General features: G+C 47.1%; 1 protein-coding gene across 3 annotated transcripts in view; it reads left to right on the top strand.

Moving 5' to 3' along the window:
- Window positions 1-20,113, top strand: part of LOC133355136 (ciliary neurotrophic factor receptor subunit alpha-like) — a 32,992-nt gene that overhangs the window by 2,065 nt on the left and 10,814 nt on the right. For all 3 annotated transcript variants that reach the window (XM_061572459.1, XM_061572457.1, XM_061572458.1), the window contains exons 3-9: window positions 4,640-4,993; window positions 6,374-6,494; window positions 10,028-10,203; window positions 13,475-13,638; window positions 14,319-14,390; window positions 16,039-16,114; window positions 18,303-18,386. In XM_061572459.1, the coding sequence (XP_061428443.1) occupies window positions 4,640-4,993; window positions 6,374-6,494; window positions 10,028-10,203; window positions 13,475-13,638; window positions 14,319-14,390; window positions 16,039-16,114; window positions 18,303-18,386 (1,047 nt within the window). The remainder of the gene's footprint in view (window positions 1-4,639; window positions 4,994-6,373; window positions 6,495-10,027; window positions 10,204-13,474; window positions 13,639-14,318; window positions 14,391-16,038; window positions 16,115-18,302; window positions 18,387-20,113) is intronic.

Below are 20,113 nucleotides of genomic sequence, written 5' to 3'. Positions count from 1 at the left end.
GTTTACCCTTCTATCTGGCAACAAAACGGACACCTTTTTTAAAATCCTTTATATTAAGTTCACTTGCTTGCTTGCGCGCTTACGACTGTGCAAATCTTTCGGTCGTTTTTTAACCCACTTACCGTGATCCAATCGAGCTGATATTTTGCACACAGACTCGTTGTGCGTGACAATTTATTTTCGTGAAAATTTTTTCCAAAATTCTCCACTTTTTAGGAAAAAAAAATTCATATTTAATTTAAAATACCAATGTGATAAAAATGAAACTTTTACTCAAGAAAAACAGAAATGAATAATAAAATAAAACCAATGCCATGCATATAAAGGATTTATAGTGAAAAACTTGGTTTTTACGGGTTAATTTTTTTACAAGGAGTCATGTTTGCATAGACCACAATACCTGCAGTCATAATGCAAACAAAAAACATAACTCTGTTATGTAAAAACATAACATTATGACTGCAGGTATTGTGGTCTATGCAAACATGACTCCTTGTAAAAAAGGTGTCAGTTTTGTTGCCAGATAGAAGGGTAAAAAACCAATTATCATATTTTTTACTGGCAAATGAGGTTCCTAGAGTGCCTACCTTATTTTAGACCAATTTAGACCTTATTTGTTACTCCGTGTCCCTTAAAAATCTCAACGTTCATCCTAAAAGTCCCAACACAAGCAAAGATATATTTTAGTTGTTGCCCGTATTGAAACGACCTCTACGCCGTATATGGACCTGAAACCTCGATTTCCCTGTGCAAGAATAACGGGTTAACCGTGTGGGGTGACGGCACTGAGGACTTTCGTCATAGTAGCTGTAACTTCATATTGTAACACTGAGCCGCCGCTCAGTATTTAGAATCACAATCAGAATATTTATTGAGACTGGAGGAATCCGATGAGATATAAAGTTATTTTTTTTTATCACGTGTCCAGTAGGGGCAGGTCACAAAACGTTCCAACAACAAACAATACTCCATTGGAACCTCATTTGCCAGTAAAAAATATGATAATTGGGTTTTTTACCCTTTTATCTGGCAACAAAACTGACACCTTTTTTTACAAGGAATCATGTTTGCATAGACCACAATACCTGCAGTCATAATGTTATGTTTTTACATAACACAGTTGTGTTTTTTGTTTGCATTATGACTGCAGGTATTGTGGTATATGCAAACATGACTCCTTGTATAAAAGGTGTCAGTTTTGTTGCCAGATAAAAGGGTAAAAAACAATTATCAACAAACGATACTATAAACTAATACAAAAAACACGGTTTGAGTGCAAAATAATGGAAAGGTAACCACACGACTAAAATATGTATATATATATACAAATAAAACTAAACGATGTTTGGTCTTACCAGGTAAGGCCCACTGAACTACGTTGCTATTTTTTTTATAAGCGAAGTGGCTTATCGCTCCGTGATCTTTTTACAGCAGCAGACTCTAAACAATCTGGACGCGCGTTTCTAGACTAGTCGCTGACATCAGCATGCAACAACTTCTCAATTACGGATAATGGAAAATGAATACCTCCCAACTAAGAATGTGTAGTACATTGATACAAAACAATGTTAACTTCAATATTGATCTTCTTGGTTCTTTCGGTAAAGTCACGTAAAATGGAAATAATAAAATAATAAAAATAAAACATAATAAAAAAATTCGCACGACGTTTCGGCCAAAACGCAAGCAGCCGTCCTCAGGTGAAGAACAGAGCTGTTCAAGCAGCCGTCCTCAGGTGAAGAACAGACCGGTTCTTCACCTGGACGGCTGCTTGCGTTGTGGCCGAAACGTCGTGAGAATTATTTTATTATGTTTTATTTTTATTATTTCATCATTTCCCTTCTACGTGACTTTACCGAAAAAACCAAGAAGATGAATCCCTGCAGTCACGAAAGCTTTAAATCGAAATTCAATCTAGATTTGAAGCTTTCGTGACTACAGGAATCCATACTCTTTGGTTCTTTCGGTAAAGTCACGTAGGTATAAAATAAAATAAATCACGACGTTTCGGGCGCAACACAAGCGTCCATCATCAGGTGGGAAATCACACTTGTGTTGCGCCCGAAACGTCGTGATTTATTTTATTTTATACCTACGTGACTTTACCGAAAGGACCAATTAACTTACTCTTAGTTTTTCTTCGGTAAAGTCACGTAGGTAAAAAAATAATAAAAATCAAATTAAAATAAATCAATTAAATCACCACGTTTCGGAGGCAACACAAGTGAGCCACTTGATACGGTAAATTTGGCTGTGACGGTCCCACCTGAAGACGGAGACTTGTGTTGCCTCCGAAACGTCGTGATTTAATTTAGTTATTTTCATTAATTTTAATTTTATTATTTTTATACCTACGTGACTTTACCGAAAAAAATAAAAACCTAAGAGTATGAATCCTTGCAGTCACGAAAGCTTCAAATCTAAAATTAATATGAACTTCTTTCAATAGATGGCGACGGTGCTGTACGGGGGAGCGGTGGCGCAGCGGTTAGCGCGCGTCACGCTACGAACCCGGCATAGACACACGGGTTCGATTCCCGCTCACGGCCAACACGAGTGACGAATAGCTCAACCGGTCCTGGGCCTCCGCTAGATGTTAACTGCCTCGTCTGGTATACAGGGGGTCGTGGGTTCGATTCCGGCCCTGACGCCTGCTGCTGTATATTTGGAGTTTGTGTGTCTCTCTCCACGTGGTCGCGTCGATTTTCACTCCGGGTCCTCGGGGTTTTCTCCCTCCACAACTGAGAAACACGCGTTCAGAACATTTGGCTACTGATATAAATTCCCGCATGATGATATAAGCCACTTCGTTATCATTTGTGGCCAGGTCGCTTCTGAAAAAATCTACATAGCTCAGTGGGCCTTACCTGGTAAAATAAAAAATGTCATAGTTTGTGTAAATATCGCCACTGGGGAGACAAAGGCGGCCGGGCGTGGTTGCTGGCCACCCACCCCCTTCATGTGCCATGACGGCCTTCTTAGGTGCACCTCGGTAAACAGCACTTGACCCCAAAAGAATGCTGAGGCTACACGGGTGATCGTTGTTTTTAGTCGATACTGCGGGAGGTGATGGGGTTAGATCGGGCAGCCCGTTGCAATCCGCCAGTGGGGATCACAAAGCTCGGTGGAGTGGCCACAGCTGCAGTGCCGGTGTTCAACTGGTGCAGGGCCTGTAGCAACATGTTACAAAGGGGCCATACATTTTAAAAAACACGTAAATATTAAAACATACATTTTTTTTACTTGCATATTAAAGTACGGTAATTGTATTTTTTCATTAGCTATATAGCCAGAGAACACGACAAATCTCTAATCTTAGACACCCAGTCGTTCCTAAAAGTTGAAGGCGGTATATAGTGGTATAGTACTATAGTAATAGAGCAAGTGCAGAATCACTCAACCGAAATTGATAGCTTGAAAGCATTTAGCGCGGGGCCCTTGAAAGTGCGGGGCCCGTAGCTACTACATATGTAGTAGCTACTACATATGTAGTAGCTACAGTAGTAGTAGCTACAGTAGTAGTAGCTGCTACTAGTAGTAGCTACAGTAATAGTAGCTGCTACATATGTAGCTACTACACGTGTAGCTGCTACACGTGTAGTAGCTACTTGTGCTACGAGGATAATCCGGCACTGCACAGCTGACCGCGATATAGTCACGCGAGTGGTTCAGGTTTGAAGTTCACTTTCCCGAACAGCCTCTTGTTTCTATGTGTATGTTGAACTTCTTTCGCACATTACACAGCCAACGCGTGCTAATCGGAGGTGCAATACGGGGGATCTTTCCTCTTCTTGGTTCTTTCGGTAAAGTCACGTAGAATGGAAATAATAAAACAATTAAAATAAAACATAATAAAATAATTCTCACGACGTTTCGGCCACAACGCAAGCAGCCGTCCTCAGGTGGAGAGCAGGTCTGTCGAGTAGACAGCGTCTGAAGACCTGCTCTCCACATGAGGACGGCTGCTTGCGTTGTGGTCGAAACGTCGTGAGAATAATTTTATTATTTTATTTTTTCCATTCTACGTGACTTTACCGAAAGAACCAAGAAGATGAATCCCTGCAGTCACGAAAGCTTTAAATCGAAATTTTAAGGGGGATCTTTGTGCGTTTTTGTTTGTTTTGTTAAAGAGCTGCGTGCGGTCTGATCTCGACTCCTGTGCGCGCGTGCGTGGATTGAAATCTGATTGTGAAGCCTACCGATGATTGTGCCGATGATGATGATTATGATTAATATGAGAGCATATTCTTGGGTCTTTCGGTAAAGTCACGTAGATAGGTTCAAAGAAAATAACAAAAAAAGAACGAAAAATTACGACGTTTTATTTGAACCTATCTACGTGACTTTACCGAAAGACCCAAGAATATGAATCACTGCAGTCACGAAAGCTTTAAGTCAAGATGAGAGCAAGTGATGAGGATTCCGATAATGGCAATGAAGACGATGAAATGATGATGATAAGGACAACGACTATTATGATAACTACAATAATGGGGATAATGAGGATATTGACGATGTTGTCAACGATGACGATTAATTATGACAACCACGCCGACGACAATGATGATGATTATTATAACATGACAATGTCGTGTATTGCAATGATATTAACGATATCTCGTCGACATTTCCGCATCAGATTTTCTCTCCACCACCACCACCACAACCACCACCACCACCTCCACCACCACGCCCGTACTCCACGTGGCTCTGGGCAAGTCCGTCTCGTTCCCCTGCCCCTCCCCGGAGTCGTCGGGGACGCGGCTGTCTTGGAGACGCTTCGTGGACCCGGGGGCAGTCCCCGCCGGGGCTGTCGCGAGCCCCGGTGACCCCGGTGACCCCGGCGACCTCTGTGACCTCTGTGACCCCGGTGACCCCGGTGACCCCGGGCTCCTGCTCATACCCTCGGTGGGGCCGAGCGACGGGGGTCGCTACGAGTGCGTGGAGAGCCCCTCGGGAAGGGTCCTCTCAGCCGTGCGCATCGTCACCGGAGGTGACTTGTCATTCGTTCAATCGTTCGTTCATTCATTCAATCGTTCATTAATTCGTTGATTAGTTCATTCAATCTTTCATTATTTCGTTCATTATTTCGTTTATTATTTCGTTCATTATTTCGTTCGTTCATTCGTTCTTTCGTTCGTTCATTCGTCGAGCCGGTCATTGAGTCAGACAGTCGGGCAGGCAGTCGTTAATGGTTACTCGGTGAGTTAGTGAACGAGCTAGTTGAGTTGCAATGGGCCATTCGATGTGTTTGTCAATGAGTTGGTGAATTCGTTAGTCAACGAGTCAGTACATGAGTTAGTTCATGAGCGGGTGATAAAATCAGTCAATGAAGCTACTCGTCTCCGTGTCTGCATAGCACCAAGTCTGTGTCTGTTTCCCCGTGGCTCCATGATCCCGTGTCCCCGTGTCTCTGTGTCCTCATGTCCTCGTGGTTCCATGTATCCGCGCCTCCGTGTCTCCGTGTCTCCTTATCTCCGTGTCTCCCTGTCTCCGTCTCTCGTATCTCCATGTCTCCGTGTCCCCGTGTCCCAGTGTCCCGTGTCCCCGTGTCTCCGTGTCTCCGTGTCTTCGTGTCCTCTTGTCCCCGTGTCCCCGTGTCCCCGTGTCTCCGTGTCCCCGTGTCCTCTTGTCCCCGTGTCCCCGTGTCCCCGTGTCTCCGTGTCCCCGTGTCCCTGTGTCCCTGTATCTCCGTGTCTCCATATATCCGTGTCTCCGTGTTCCCGTGTCCCCGTGTCTCCGTGTCCCCGTGTCTCCGTGTCTCCGTGTCTCCATATCTCCGTGTCTCCGTGTCCCCGTGTCTCCGTGTCTCCGTGTCCCCGTGTCTCCGTGTCTCCGTGTCTCCGTGTCCCCGTGTCTCCGTATCTCCGTGTCTCCGTGTCTCCGTGTCCCCGTGTCTCCGTGTCCCCGTGTCTCCGTGTCCCCGTGTCTTCGTGTCTCCGTGTCCCCGTGTCCCCGTGTCTCCATGTCTCCTTGTCTCCGTGTCTCCGTGTCCCCGTGTCTCCGTATCTCCGTGTCTCCGTGTCTCTGTGTCCCCTTGTCTCCGTGTCCCCGTGTCCCCGTGTCTCCGTGTCTCCGTGTCTCCGTGTCCCCGTGTCTCCATATCTCCGTGTCCCCGTGTCCCCGTGTCCCCGTGTCCCCGTGTCTCCGTGTCCCCGTGTCCCCGTGTCCCCGTGTCTCCGTGTCCCCGTGTCCCCGTGTCTCGGTGTCTCCGTGTCCCCGTGTCCCCGTGTCTCGGTGTCTCCGTGTCCCCGTGTCCCCGTGTCTCCGTGTCTCCGTGTCCCCGTGTCTCCGTGTCCCCGTGTCCCCGTGTCCCCGTGTCTCCGTGTCCCCGTGTCCCCGTGTCTCCATATCTCCGTGTCTCCGTGCGCAGAGCCTCCGGCAGCTCCGACTGATCTCAGGTGCCGTGCCCGGGACCTGGTGAAGGAGTTCCGCTGTTCGTGGAAACTCGGGGACGGGAAGTTCCCCCTGGAGAACATCACTGCCACCTACAGGTGCGGCTGGGATACACGGGGAGACACGGGGAGACATGGGGAGACACAGGGAGAAACAGGGGTAGACACGGGTAGACTCAGGAATAGACACGGGGAGACACAGGGGTAGACACGGGGAGACACGGGGAGACACAGGGGTAGACGACACGGGGAGGCGCAGGGAGACACGGGGGAGACACGAGGAGACACGGGGAGACATGGGGAGACACAGGGAGAAACAGGGAAAGACACGGGGAGACACGGGGAGACACAGGGAGACACAGGGATAGACGACACGGGGAGACACAGGGATATACATATGGAGACACGGGTACACACAGGGAGACTCAGGGATAGACACGGGAGACATGGTGGAGACATGGGGGAGACACGGGGAGACACAGGGATAGACACGGGGGACACGGTGGAGACATGGGGGAGACACGGGGAGACACAGGGATAGACACGGGAGACATGGTGGAGACATGGAGGAGACAAGTGGAGACACATGGATAGACGACACGGGGGTAGTCGACACGGGGAGGCGCAGGCAGACATGGGGACACGACTTGTTTTCCAGGTCGCTGGCGGATTGAAGTGGGCACTTTGCTCGTCGTCACGGTGACAGCGCGAGGGTATACTGGATGTGGTGGTGCCGGTGCCGAGGTGCTTTACTGCTCGCTTACCCGGCCAGACGCGGCTTAAATGAAACCCGGAATGCACAATGGTAATTGGTCGATAATTATGATGATGATTAGTATCTTCTTGGTTCTTTCGGTAAAGTCACGTAGAAGGGAAATAATAAAATAATAAAAATAAAACATAATAAAAATAAAACATAATAAAATAATTCTCACGACGTTTCGGCCACAACGCAGGTCTTCAGACGCTGTCTTTCCGACAGACCTGTTCTTCCTCTGAGGACGGCTGCCTGCGTTGTAGCCGAAACGTCGTGAGAATTATTTGATTATGTATTATTTTATTATTTTATTATTTCCCTTCTACGCGACTTTACCGAAAGAACCAAGAAGATGAATCCCTGCAGTCACGAAAGCTTTGAATCGAGATGATTAGTATATGATGCTAACGGCGATGCCGATGATGACGACGCTCTTACTGTCACGAGTCGTTCGTGATCATGGCCAATTAGCCGGGGTAGCTGTGTGGGGGGTGGGGGGCCGCCTGTAACCCAGCACTGTGAAGCCAGCAACGAGGGAGGGAGGGGGGGGATCACACAGGGATGTCGCGAAGCTACTCCCTTCCCGTGGGAGCGTCGAGGAAGAGCAGTACCGCTGGCTCGCCACGAGGAGGCGGTACAGCAACGACGATCTCTGGGACTTAATCTCCGTCTGTTCCATCTGCACGGGATAGAGTGTTGCCCCCTTGCTCGCACGCGTTGCGTTTTCTCCGGGTGCTCCGGCTTACTCCCATTAATTGGCCAATAGCCGCAACGCCCGCGGCGGCGCTTTCAGAAGCGCCGCTACTGCGGCCGTCTGGAACCCTCTCTCCTTTTTTTATTCTTAGGTTTTTTCGGTAAAGTCACGTAGGTAAAAACATTAAAATTAATTAAAGTAAAATTAAATAAAAATCACGACGTTTCGGAGGCAACACAAGCTTCCGTCTTCAGGTGGAACCGTCACAGCCACGACAGCTGTATCAAGTGAATGAGAGATTGCAGGAGCTACCACTCCGTTTATATAATAGTTGGAGAGGGGGGAAGGGCCAAGTACAGCACACTTTTTATTCATATGGTAAGGTGAGGCTTAAGAGGGTGAGCCTTTGTTATGGTTTGTGACAACTAAACATGGTGAACATGGTAAACATGGTAAACCTGTAATAGTTGTCTGTCAAATAATAAATAAGATTGGTCAAAAAAGTGTATTTAAATCTTTTTTGCATGGTTAATCACATCTTTCCAATGATTACTCAGCTCTCTCCTTCCTTCCGATGTTAGGAAACCACTGGAGCTGTCCACATTTAAATCATCATCATCATCATTTTGAGCTGCATTTTGTGTTTAGTTGGTTTGTCCTTCCCCCGCACCTCCGATTAGCGCGGTTTGGCTACGTACGGTGCGAAAGACGTTGAACATACATCTGTAACACCTCATGCGTTACTATGTACGGCGCCTTAGAAGTTGTCATCATAGCAATGGTCAAGATAATGATGAATAAATTAATTTATGACCATGATTAATAAATGATGATATTATTATGATGAACCCATTCTCAGTCAATCTGCTGGATCGAGTGTATTGATGATGATGAATATGTGATGATGAATTGATCGGAAAAATGTTATTATAACTGTTATTTCATTTTTATAATGACTTTTGCTACCGATGATGATCCGTTGGCAGTCACTCGCTGATGGAGTCGTGGCAGATCGTGAGATGGAGTGCGATGATTATGATGATCAATCTGTGGTGATGATGATGATGACGAAAATTATCAATCTATGGCGATTGTGATAATGATGACAATGATCTTTTATGGTGATGAAGATAACGACGATGACAATGATCAATCTATGATGATGACAATGATCAATATATGTAATGATGACGACAGCGATCAATCAATGGTGATTATTATAACGATAATGATCACTCTACGGTGGTGGTGATCAATCAATGGTGATGATAATGACGATGATGACGATGGTGATCAATATACGATCATGATGACGATAATGATCAATATATGGTGATGATGACGACGGTGCTAACCAATCTATGGTAATGATGATCAGTCATTGACGATTATGATCAATCTACGATTATGACAATAATGATCAATATATGGCGACGATGATCAATCATTGGTGATGATGATGCTGATAATGATCGATCTATGATGATGATGATGACGGCGATGAATATCAATCTGGTGATGATGATCAATCAATGGTGATGACGATGACAGTGGCGGCTCCTGCAAAATCTCTCAGGGGGGGCAAATGTCTGGATGATTGATAAGGATAAGGTCCACCCATGCAATGAATAAATTAACAGCAACTTCACTTCTTTAATATTAATGAAAAATAAAGTGACTCTTACAATACATCTTGTTTGTTTATATACTCACTATTAAAACAAACCACTCAAGTTTATTTTATTAAAGATTCCACTAGGTAGCGATAAATTATATTGTTGGATGAAACGTGCTTACGTATGATGACGTAAGCACGTATGATGACGTAACCACGTATGATGACGTAAGCACGTTAGGGCTCGCCCTCCCGGAAGCCATAGAGAATGCATGGGAGCGCCCCCGTTCGAAAAAAAACATCTTTCAATGTAAGTCTATGGGGCCACTCGGGGCGATTCTCAGCCGTAGTGAAATCGCCCCAAAAGAGGCGGTACTCCACAGAACGTGACATGACGCTGATTGGACTATATCCAGAGGCTGCAGTGACGGCTAGCGTGACTCTGTGGTTGAATGACATTGGTGGTGCGTCGCCCAATCGCCCTAATGAAGAAACCGCCCCTGGACGATGATCAACTTACGATGACGACCACGACGATGATGACGGCGATGACGATGTTTGCCCAGCCACGACTTCCTAGAACAAGGCCGTGAGTTCGAGTGCAAGGTGGCCGAGGGCCCCAGCTGCACGATAGACCTGATCGTGCTGTTCAGCTCCAGCCCCTACCGCGTCACGGTGCGCGCCCGCAACGCCTTCGGGGAGAGCAGCGCCGCCATCGTCAGCTTCGAGTTCGATGAAATCGGTACCGCAGATCCTCACGAGCTTCGTCTTTATTGTCGTCGTCGCCACCATCGTTATCATCACCATCGTCACCGTCGTCACCATTGTCACCGTCGCCACCATCGTCACCGTCATCACCATCATCGTCGCCACCATCGTTACCGTCGTCATCATCGTCACCGCCATCGTCACCACCATCGTCACCGTCGTCACCATCATCGTCGCTACCATCGTTACCGTCGTCACCATCGTCACTGTCGTCACCATCATCATCGTCACCATCGTCACCGCCATCGTCACCATCGTCACCATCGTCACCATCGTCACCATCGTTACCGTCGTCACCATCGTTACCGTCGTCACCATCATCATCGCCACCATCGTCACCGCCATCGTCACCATCGTCACCGTCACCATCGTCACCATCGTCACCGTCATCACCATTATCATCGTCACCATCGTCACCGTCATCACCATCATCATCGTCACCATCGTCACCGCCATCGTCACCATCGTCACCGTCATCACCATCGTCACCGTCATCACCATCGTCACCATCGTCACCATCGTCGCCACCATCGTCACCGCCATCGTCACCATCGTCACCGTCATCACCATCATCGTCGCCACCATCGTTACCGTCGTCATCATCGTCACCGCCATCGTCACCATCGTCACCGTCGTCACCATCATCGTCGCCACCATCGTCACCATCGTCACCGTCGTCACCATCGTCACCATCGTCACCATCGTCGCCACCATCGTCACCGCCATCGTCACCATCGTCACCGTCATCACCATCGTCACCGTCGTCACCATCGTCACCATCGTCATTATCGTCGTCATCGTCGTCACCATCATCATCGTCACCATCGCTGACACCATCATCACCATCATCATCATTACAATCACCATCGTTATCATCGTCACCGTTGTCATTATCGTCACCATCGTCATCATTGCCACCATCGTCATCATCATCATCATCACCATCGTCACCATCATAATGGACACCATCATGGCCACTATCATCATCACCATTGTCATCATCATCACTATCGTCACCACTATAATCATCATCATCATCACCACCATCACGATGATGGTGATTGATAATCAATTATATGTATTATCTTTAACTAGCTTATATACCCGGCGTTGCCCCGGCCAAAAAAATCTTTAAAAACTACTCGTAAAAATCTAACAGCAGTACGTACTGACTGTGGTGGTACCTGATATTACTACAGTAGTACATGCTGACTCTATAGCAGTATTTATCGACTCTATAGCACAAAGTACTCACCTGACAGAGTGGTGTGGTGAGGCCTTGTCCCATGCAGAGCCTCTGGCCTTGCCTAGATTGTCCAGCCGGCCGAGGTGGCACCTTGGCAGGCTGGGCTGCTACCCCTGACCCCCCCCCCCCCCCCCCACCAGCCACGATCTCCCCGGCCGCTCTGCAGTAATATCTACGGCCTATAGTGGTAGCATCTAGCGACTGTATATGTTAGTAACTGCACGCATCGGGGTGAGGGGGACATCACACACTGAAGATTTAAGCTCAGCGTTGAGTGTATTTTTTAATCCTTTATATTAAGTTCACTTGCTTGCTTGCTTACGACCGTGCAAACCTTTCGGTCGTTTTTTTAACCCACTTCCCGTGATCCAATCGAGCTGACTTTTGCACACAGACTCATTCTGCGAGACAATTAATGTTCGTGAAAAAAAATGTCCAAAATTTTACACTGTTTAGGGAAAACAAATTAAATATTTAATTACCAATTGTTTAATACTGCAGACAATCATCTGACCCATAGGTGGCAGCCATCTCAAGCCAGAGGACGAGAGGACTCTAGCCGCCACGCATATAAAGGAATTATAGTGAAAAACTTTGTTTTTACGGGTTATACTTATTAAAGCATTTTTAACGCAAAAGAAAAAGTCCCCCTCCCTCCCACCGAAGGCGTGCGACTTGGCATGGGCCGTCCCCCCCACCAATGGTGCGTGAGTTGGTACGATCGTGCACACGTCATAAATAAATAAAGAGATAGCGCAAACAAATCGCACTAATTCGCTAATTAAACTTAATAAAAGTTGACGGATGTGAAAAAGGAATAGCGCTTGCTCACGGCGGGGCTTGCGCCGTGGTACCTGGATATTTTTTTATTTATTCAACGTAAACTCCACCGTTGGAGAGCCAATTCCTTCGCAAGCGCGCGAACACACACAAAGCCACAAACCGACAGACAGACAATTTTTGACTTTTATAAATAGGAGGAAGGTTGATTATTAATCCATGATGACGATAATGATGACGCCGATTCAATGATGGTGACGACTACAATGATTAATCGATTATTTTAATGACGGTGACAGCTACTTCATGATGATGCTTATTCAATTATGATCATGCTTTGTGGAATTCTGATTAATAGCGTCCGATTATATCTGTGAAGCGATGGTGACGATTATGATGATTACTCGATGATGACGAGCATTTAATCGGCGATAGTGACTCATCAATAATAACTATGGTTATCAATGATGATAACTAATCGATAATAACAACAATTATCGATGATGATGATTTATCGATATCACCAGCGATTACACTGGTCAACACACTTTTTCTGGCATAAGGTATTCCAACGGTTTTAAGGTAATTTTGGGGTGCTGATTCCAAATCTGGCATCAGATTTTGTCTATCACGTCAGGTTTTTGAGATATCAAATATTCTAGACTTGAAGCTTTTGTGACTGCAAGGAATCATATTCTTAGGTGTTTTCGGTAAAGTCACGTAGGTAAAACATCAAAATTAATAAAAATAATAAAATAAAATAAAGATCAAATATTGCATTTTCAATAAAAACTGCAGAAGAAAAATATTAAATAAATGTGGATATTTACATAAAATGATATTATAAAGACACTATCCTAAAAATACAGCACCATATTTTAACACTAAAGCAGTCACTGACTCGCAACAACTTGCAATCATAAGTGACAGAGTTATTTTCGGGTAAAATCAATGAAAATGGGGTATGCCGATAGCATAAAAATGAGATGTGATGGAGCAAATCTGAGATCAGATTTGGAATCAGCACCCTGAAATTAGTCTAAAACAGCTGCAAAAGTCCAGGCCATAAAAAAATGTTTTTTGTTGTTGTTGACTAGTGTTATCAATGACGACGACTAATCGATGACGATGATGATAATGCTTTTGCGATAAACAATGCAGACAATGATGATGATGATGATTAATCGATGATTCTGATGATGATGATGATGGTGATCAGTGCAGCCCGATCCGCCGCTGTCTGTGTGCGGCTACCACGACCCCACGGCTCCCTCTGACGTCATCATCACGTGGGAGTCTCCTGCCACGTGGATCCAGCCCGACATCTTCCTCCTGAACTATCGACTGCGCTACCGATCCATGCACCAGCGCCACTTGAAAGAGGTCACTATTCTACTGTGTGTGTGTTGTGTCTTGTGGGGAGCGGTGGTGTAGCGGTTAGCGCGCTGCGCTACGAACCTCGAGACCCGGGTTCGACTCCTGCTCACAGCCACCGCCAGTGACGATCATTTGAACAGGTCCCGGGCCTCCCCTAGGTCGACTCAGCCTCAAATGAGTGTCTGGTGCAATCTGTAATCATCGCCAATAGGGAGACAAAGGCGGCCGGGCGTAGTGTTGGCCACCCACCATAGATGCTCGCTAACGGCACTTGCCCCAACAGCCTGCTGAGGCTATATGGGGAATATTTGTCTTTGTCTTTTTTTAAAATCCTTTATATTAAGTTCGCTTGCTTGCTTAGGTCCGTGCAAATCTTTCGGTCGTTTTTTAACCCACTTCCCGTGATCCAATCGAGCTGACATTTTCCACACAGACTCGTTGTGCGTGACAATTAATGTTCGTGAACATTTTTTTCCCAAAATTTTACACTTTTTAGGACAAAAATATTATATTTAATTACCCATTGCTTAATGGTGCAATGCAATCATCTGACCCATAGGCGACAGCCATCTCAAGCCAGAGGACGAGTGGACTCTAGCCGCCACGCATATAAAGGATTTATAGTGAAAAACTTTGTTTTTACTGGTTATACTTGTTGTGTCTCGTGTTGCTCTCAATGATTTCAGGTCCAGGTTCCATACGCCAGTAAAGAATATTTGATTACGGACGCTCATCCCAGGACCGAACACGTTGTGCAGGTGAATACGGTGGTCAAGTGGTGGGGTCATGACGATAGTGATAATCTTCTTGGTTCTTTCGGTAAAGTCACGTAGAAGGGAAGTAATGAAAAAATAAAAATAAAACATAATAAAATAATTACAGGTCCTGTTCTTCACCTGAGGACGGCTGCTTGCGTTGTGGCCGAAACGTCGTGAGAATTATTTTATTATGTTTTATTTTTATTATTTTATTACTTCCCTTCTACGTGACTTTACCGAAAGAACCAAGAAGATGAATCCCTGCAGTCACGAAAACTTTAAATCGAGATGGTGATAATGATATAATAATGGTGAATGTTGTATTATAGATGATGATGATGAATTCATTTGATAGATGCTGATAGTACATTTATTTAATTGATGCTGATCGTGATTTGGTTCATAGATGATGATGATGATGATAGTGATTAATGTCATTGATAGTGCATTAATATCATAGATGCTGATTGTAAATTCATGTAATTGATAGTGAATTCCTTTAATTAATGATGAATTCCTTTCATAGATGATAATAGTGAATTCATGTCATAGATGCTGGCAGTAAAGGAATTTAATAGATGCTGATAGTGATTTGTTTAATATATGAAGATAGTGAATTACTTTAATAACTAAATTCATTCAGAGAGGCTGATAGTGAATTAATGTAATTGATAGTGAATTAAAGTAATTGATCATGCATTCGTGTAATTGATAGTGAATCAATGTAATTGATAGTGAATTATATTCACAGATGCTCACAGTAAATGAATGTCATTGATAGTGAATTCCTTTCATAGACCATTAGTTAATTTCAGAGATGATGATAGTGAATTATTTTAATAGATGCTGGTCGTAACTTAACATATGCCGATATTGAATTAATTTCATAGTTAACGAGAGTGAATGGATTCCATAGACCATGACAGTGAATTAATTATATTGATTGAATTATTTCATACATGATCATGATGATGATGATAATGATAATCGATCTCATTCGTGACGATTAGGAAGCAAAATTAATGGTTGTAGACCATGATAGTACAATCGTTTAATTTGAACAGTTAATAACGGTGGCGGTGATGATGAAAATGATGCATGCATTTTATATTCCTTCGACAAATCATGATGATGATCCATAATAGAGGTTTTTTTGGGTTAGATTTCGTAAATCTATAAATGTGTCGTAACCCTACACCACCCGACACGGCCAATCAGTAAAAAAGTGTCACGTTGACAAAAGACAAGTAGTTCACTGCTTTAGCCCACCGGTGTGTTGAAGCGTGAAACCACAACATTTACATCTTTTGAGTACGACGTTTCGCTGGTAATTGCATCCAGCATCATCGGGCAATTCGCCAGAATGGTGAACTATTTGTCTTTTGTCAACGTGACACTTTTTTACTGATTTGGCCGTGTCGGGTGGTGGAGGGGTTACAACACATTTATAAATAACGCGATCTAAACCCAAAAACGTTTATCATGAATAATATTGGTCGCGAAAGCCTACACGTGTTAAACTGACGCATTTATATTTACGCGATCTAACCCCCCCCCCCAAAAAAAAAACTGTACCATGGATGACATTGGTCGCGAAATCTCTACCACGTGTTAAACTCACGATGACGACGATGACGACGGCGACCAGGTGTCTGCCAGGTACGACGTGCATGGGCAGTGGAGCGAGTGGAGCCAGGAGGTGCGCGTGGCCCCTTGGATGATGCGTGAGTTGCGTTTCAACTGCGACGCGTCGCGGCCATGAATATCGTGTCAGCGCTGGGGATACGAAGGCGGACGGGGCACGAGCGAATGCTTTTGCCGGGGTCACCGTGGCGCCGATGCCGTCCCCTTACGCACGTGCGCCGTGTCGACCTTAATAGGTGCTCGCTGACAGCGCTTGCCCCGGTAGTCCTGAAGACTTCATTCGGGGAACGTCTTCTCTAAAAACTAATTAAACTACAACGTTTTTATTTTAAGCGGTAGGTCCCCGCTGAGCTGCGCAGATTTTTTTTTCAGAGGCGACCTGGCCGCGACAAATGATGGCTCAAGGTCGTGGCTCATCGTCGTCACCGTGTGGAAATGTACAGCAGGAGCCAAATAATCTAATTCGTTGAGACACATAGAGATGCATAGAGACCCATAGAGATAGATTGAGACCCATAGACTGGACGAACACATTCCTGCGGAGGGAGCTGGTAGGAACGTTGGGTTGGTCGGTCAATGGCCAGGGTCAACGGCGGCGTGGTGTATTCCGCAAATATGGCCGACTGTGAGGGCGGGCACAAGCCGGCGTGAGTAGGTTAAACGTTGAGTTTTATAAGGGCACCACGGGGTGACCAGCCACTCCCCACCCAGCCCCACCCCTGCCACCCCCCCACCCAGCCCCACCCTCCCCACCCAGCCCCTCCCCACCCTCCCCACTGAGCCCCTCCCCACCCTCCCCACCCAGCCCCTCCTCACCTTCCCCTCCCCACCCAGCCCCACCCCTCCCACCCAGCCCCACCCTCCCCACCCAACCCCTCCCCACCATCCCCACCAAGCCCCTCCCCACCCAGCCCCTCCCTACCCTCCCCACCCAGCCCCTCCCCACCCTCCCCTCCCCACCCAGCCCACCCTCCCCACCCTCCCCTCCCCACCCATCCCCTCCCCTCTCCACCCAGCCCCACTCATTTTTGGATGCACGTCGGACGGACAAAATAATCCCCTGTGGGCTGGTGTAACCAGGAGGTTCCTACCAGTAAAATGGAAGTTTTATCTACCAGGTAGACCCCACTGAGCTGCATAGCGGCCTGGCCATCATCGTCGCGTGGGAAATGTATCGCAGCAGGCAAATCTTCTGAACGCGTGACGTTGATTCTAAAATGTGGAGGGAAAACCCGGAGGAGCCCGAGAAAAATCCGCGCCACCACGAGGAGAGAGACACGCAAACTCCAAATACACAGCAGGCGCCAGGGTCGGGATCGAACCCACGATCTCCTGTAGACCAGGCGAGGTAGTTAACATCTCCTAGCCACCGTGGCGCTGAGTTGGCACATTCTGCTCTTTGAGCTGCTTACGTGCCACGAAGAGGAAGGGTCATTGCCCGAAACGTCGCCTCTCATGTATTTTTCTTTCTGCTAAGGCCACGCACACACACAGTGTTACTGACGGATGTTTTTATTGTCTCTCTGGACCACAGTGGGTCGATCGGTAGGCAGCTTTTGCTCCCGAGTGGCGACGTTTATACGTTTTGGGGCTGAGTCAACCTAGGGGAGGCCCAGGACCGGTTCAGACAATCGTCACCGGTGTAGGTGGCCGCGAGCGGCTAACCGAAGCGCCACCGCTCCACACAGTCGCACACACACACGAGATCGATGGATAGAGACACACACACCAAGGCCGTAATTATAATATATATTTGGGGGGATACACATCCCCCCAAATGTTCAAATATGCTCAAAATGCCCCCCCCCCCCCCCAATATATTGCTATAAAAAAATAGAATTGCTATGCTTTGTAAATAAAAACAACAATTTGCTAAACCACAATATCCGGACTTGTCTTCATATAAATCAATGCATAGATTGCTGTTTATATGATTGTGGTTTTGGTTGTACTTTATTAATCCCTAATCTCAAACATTACATACAATGAAACAAGAAATGGTAAAAAAAGTAAAAACAGAGCAATGTAATACAATACACTATTAGACATTATTGTAAAAAATGTAATAAAAAGTCCATCCCATGTGTTAGTGACTTTTTTAAATATTTTAGGTAAGAAATGAGTTTTCAAATGTAGATATTTTTCTGGGTTGGGACCCCCAGACCCCCTGGAAGATTTGGTCCCCCCCCCAATGTTGACTCCATGGCTACGGCCTTGACACACACACACACGCGCACACAACGCCCGAATGAAATCTGTCTTCCGCAGAAACAACGAGCGACAGGCCCGGTGAGCACACGACTGTGGATGTCTACGTGGAGTACTCGGATTATCCGACAGCCGCGGTTGAAGGTCAGTCGGTCGGTCAGTCAGTCGGTCGGTCGGTCGGTCGATCAGTCGGTCAGTCGGTCGGTCGGTCGATCAGTCGGTCAGTCGGTCAGTCGGTCGGTCGGTCAGTCGGTCGGTCAGTCGGTCAGTCGGTCGGTCGGTCAGTCGGTCGGTCGGTCGGTCAGTCGGTCAGTCGGTCGGTCGGTCAGTCGGTCGGTCAGTCGGTCAGTCGGTCGTCGGTCGGTCAGTCGGTCGGTCGGTCAATCGGTCAGTCGGTCGGTCAGTCGGTCGGTCGGTCAGTCGGTCAGTCGGTCGATCAGTCGGTCAGTCGGTCGGTCGGTCAGTCGGTCGGTCAGTCGGTCAGTCGGTCGATCAGTCGTCAGTCGGTCGGTCGGTCGGTCGGTCGGTCGGTCGGTCGGTCGGTCGGTCGGTCGGTGCTCTGAGCGTTGCTTTGTGCACGGACGCCGCGTGTGGATGAAAGCTAAGAGGCGCAGCCCTGCAAGCGCTCGCTCCCGCCACTGCTGACTGAAGCACCTCCGCTTGAGGAGGCTCTTAGAGAGGCGGGGCTGTAGAGGCCCCCCTCTCTAGTGGGGTTACCTTGGCCCAGAGGTCGCAACCGGGTACCCGATACCCGTACCCTACCCGATACCCGGCTACCCGTACCCGGCCGGGTACGGGTAGCCGTTTGCAACCCTGGTGCGGCCGGGTACGGGTACGGGTAGACCGTGAGTCACTGGTGAGTAACCGTTTGTCACTCATTTCCCAACGTCTTGTCTCTTCTCACAATTCAAGTTCCTAGAATCAACCCACCCGCGCCTGCAACATGGCTTCATTCCAGAGGTCGCAATCGGGTACCCGTACCCTACCCGATACCCGGCCGGGTACGGGTAGCCGGGTATCGGGTAGGGTACGGGTATCGGGTATCCGATTGCGACCCTGGTGCGGCTGGGGACGGGTAAGGAATCAAAACCGTTTGCGACCTGTGCTTGGCCTACTCTTTCACGCTGGCCAGACGTCTTGGACTAACTGGCGACACGGTGGCTCGGAGATGTTAACTATCTCGCCTGGTATGCAGGAGGTCGTGGGTTAGATCCCGACCCTGACGCCTGCTGCTGTATATGTGGAGTTTGCGTATCTCTCTCTCTCTCTCCCTGTAGAGATGTTAACTACCTCGCCTGGTATACAGGAGGTCGTGGGTTCGATCCCGACCCTGACGCCTGCTGCTGTATATGTGGAGTTTGCGTGTCTCTCTCTCCCTGTAGAGATGTTAACTACCTCGCCTGGTATACAGGAGGTCGTGGGTTCGATCCCGACCCTGACGCCTGCTGCCGTATATTTGTAGTTTGCGTGTCTCTCTCCTCGTGGTCGTGTGGATTTTTCACCGTCAATCCCCAGTTTTCCCCTCCAACACCGATAATCAACATCACGCATTTAGAGTTTTTGGCTGCTATGAATGTCCACATGGCAAGCCACATCGCTGCGCTATTATTTGTGGTCAAGTCGCTTCGAAAAAAGAAACGGAATAGCTCAGTGGGCCTTAAACCTGGTCAAATAAAGAATAGTCTTAACTGGGGGGGTAACCCACACTTTGACCCCACCCGCACACTATGACCTGCATAGCGTGAACTTGCTGAGCTGTGCTCATTTTTGCCGTTGCTGCTGCTGCTGCTGCCGGGTGGACAGAGGTGTGGGGTTAAAGGAATTCAAGAAACTCGCCCCTTATCCGTTCAACTTATTAGAATCCCGCATCG

Source organism: Lethenteron reissneri, chromosome 50 (genome assembly GCF_015708825.2).
Source record: "Lethenteron reissneri isolate LAM-NWPU_2019-01 chromosome 50, ASM1570882v1, whole genome shotgun sequence".
NCBI classification, from domain to species: domain Eukaryota; kingdom Metazoa; phylum Chordata; class Hyperoartia; order Petromyzontiformes; family Petromyzontidae; genus Lethenteron; species Lethenteron reissneri.
Note: the sequence above shows the minus strand (reverse complement) of the source record. Positions and strands in the feature narration are given on the sequence as shown.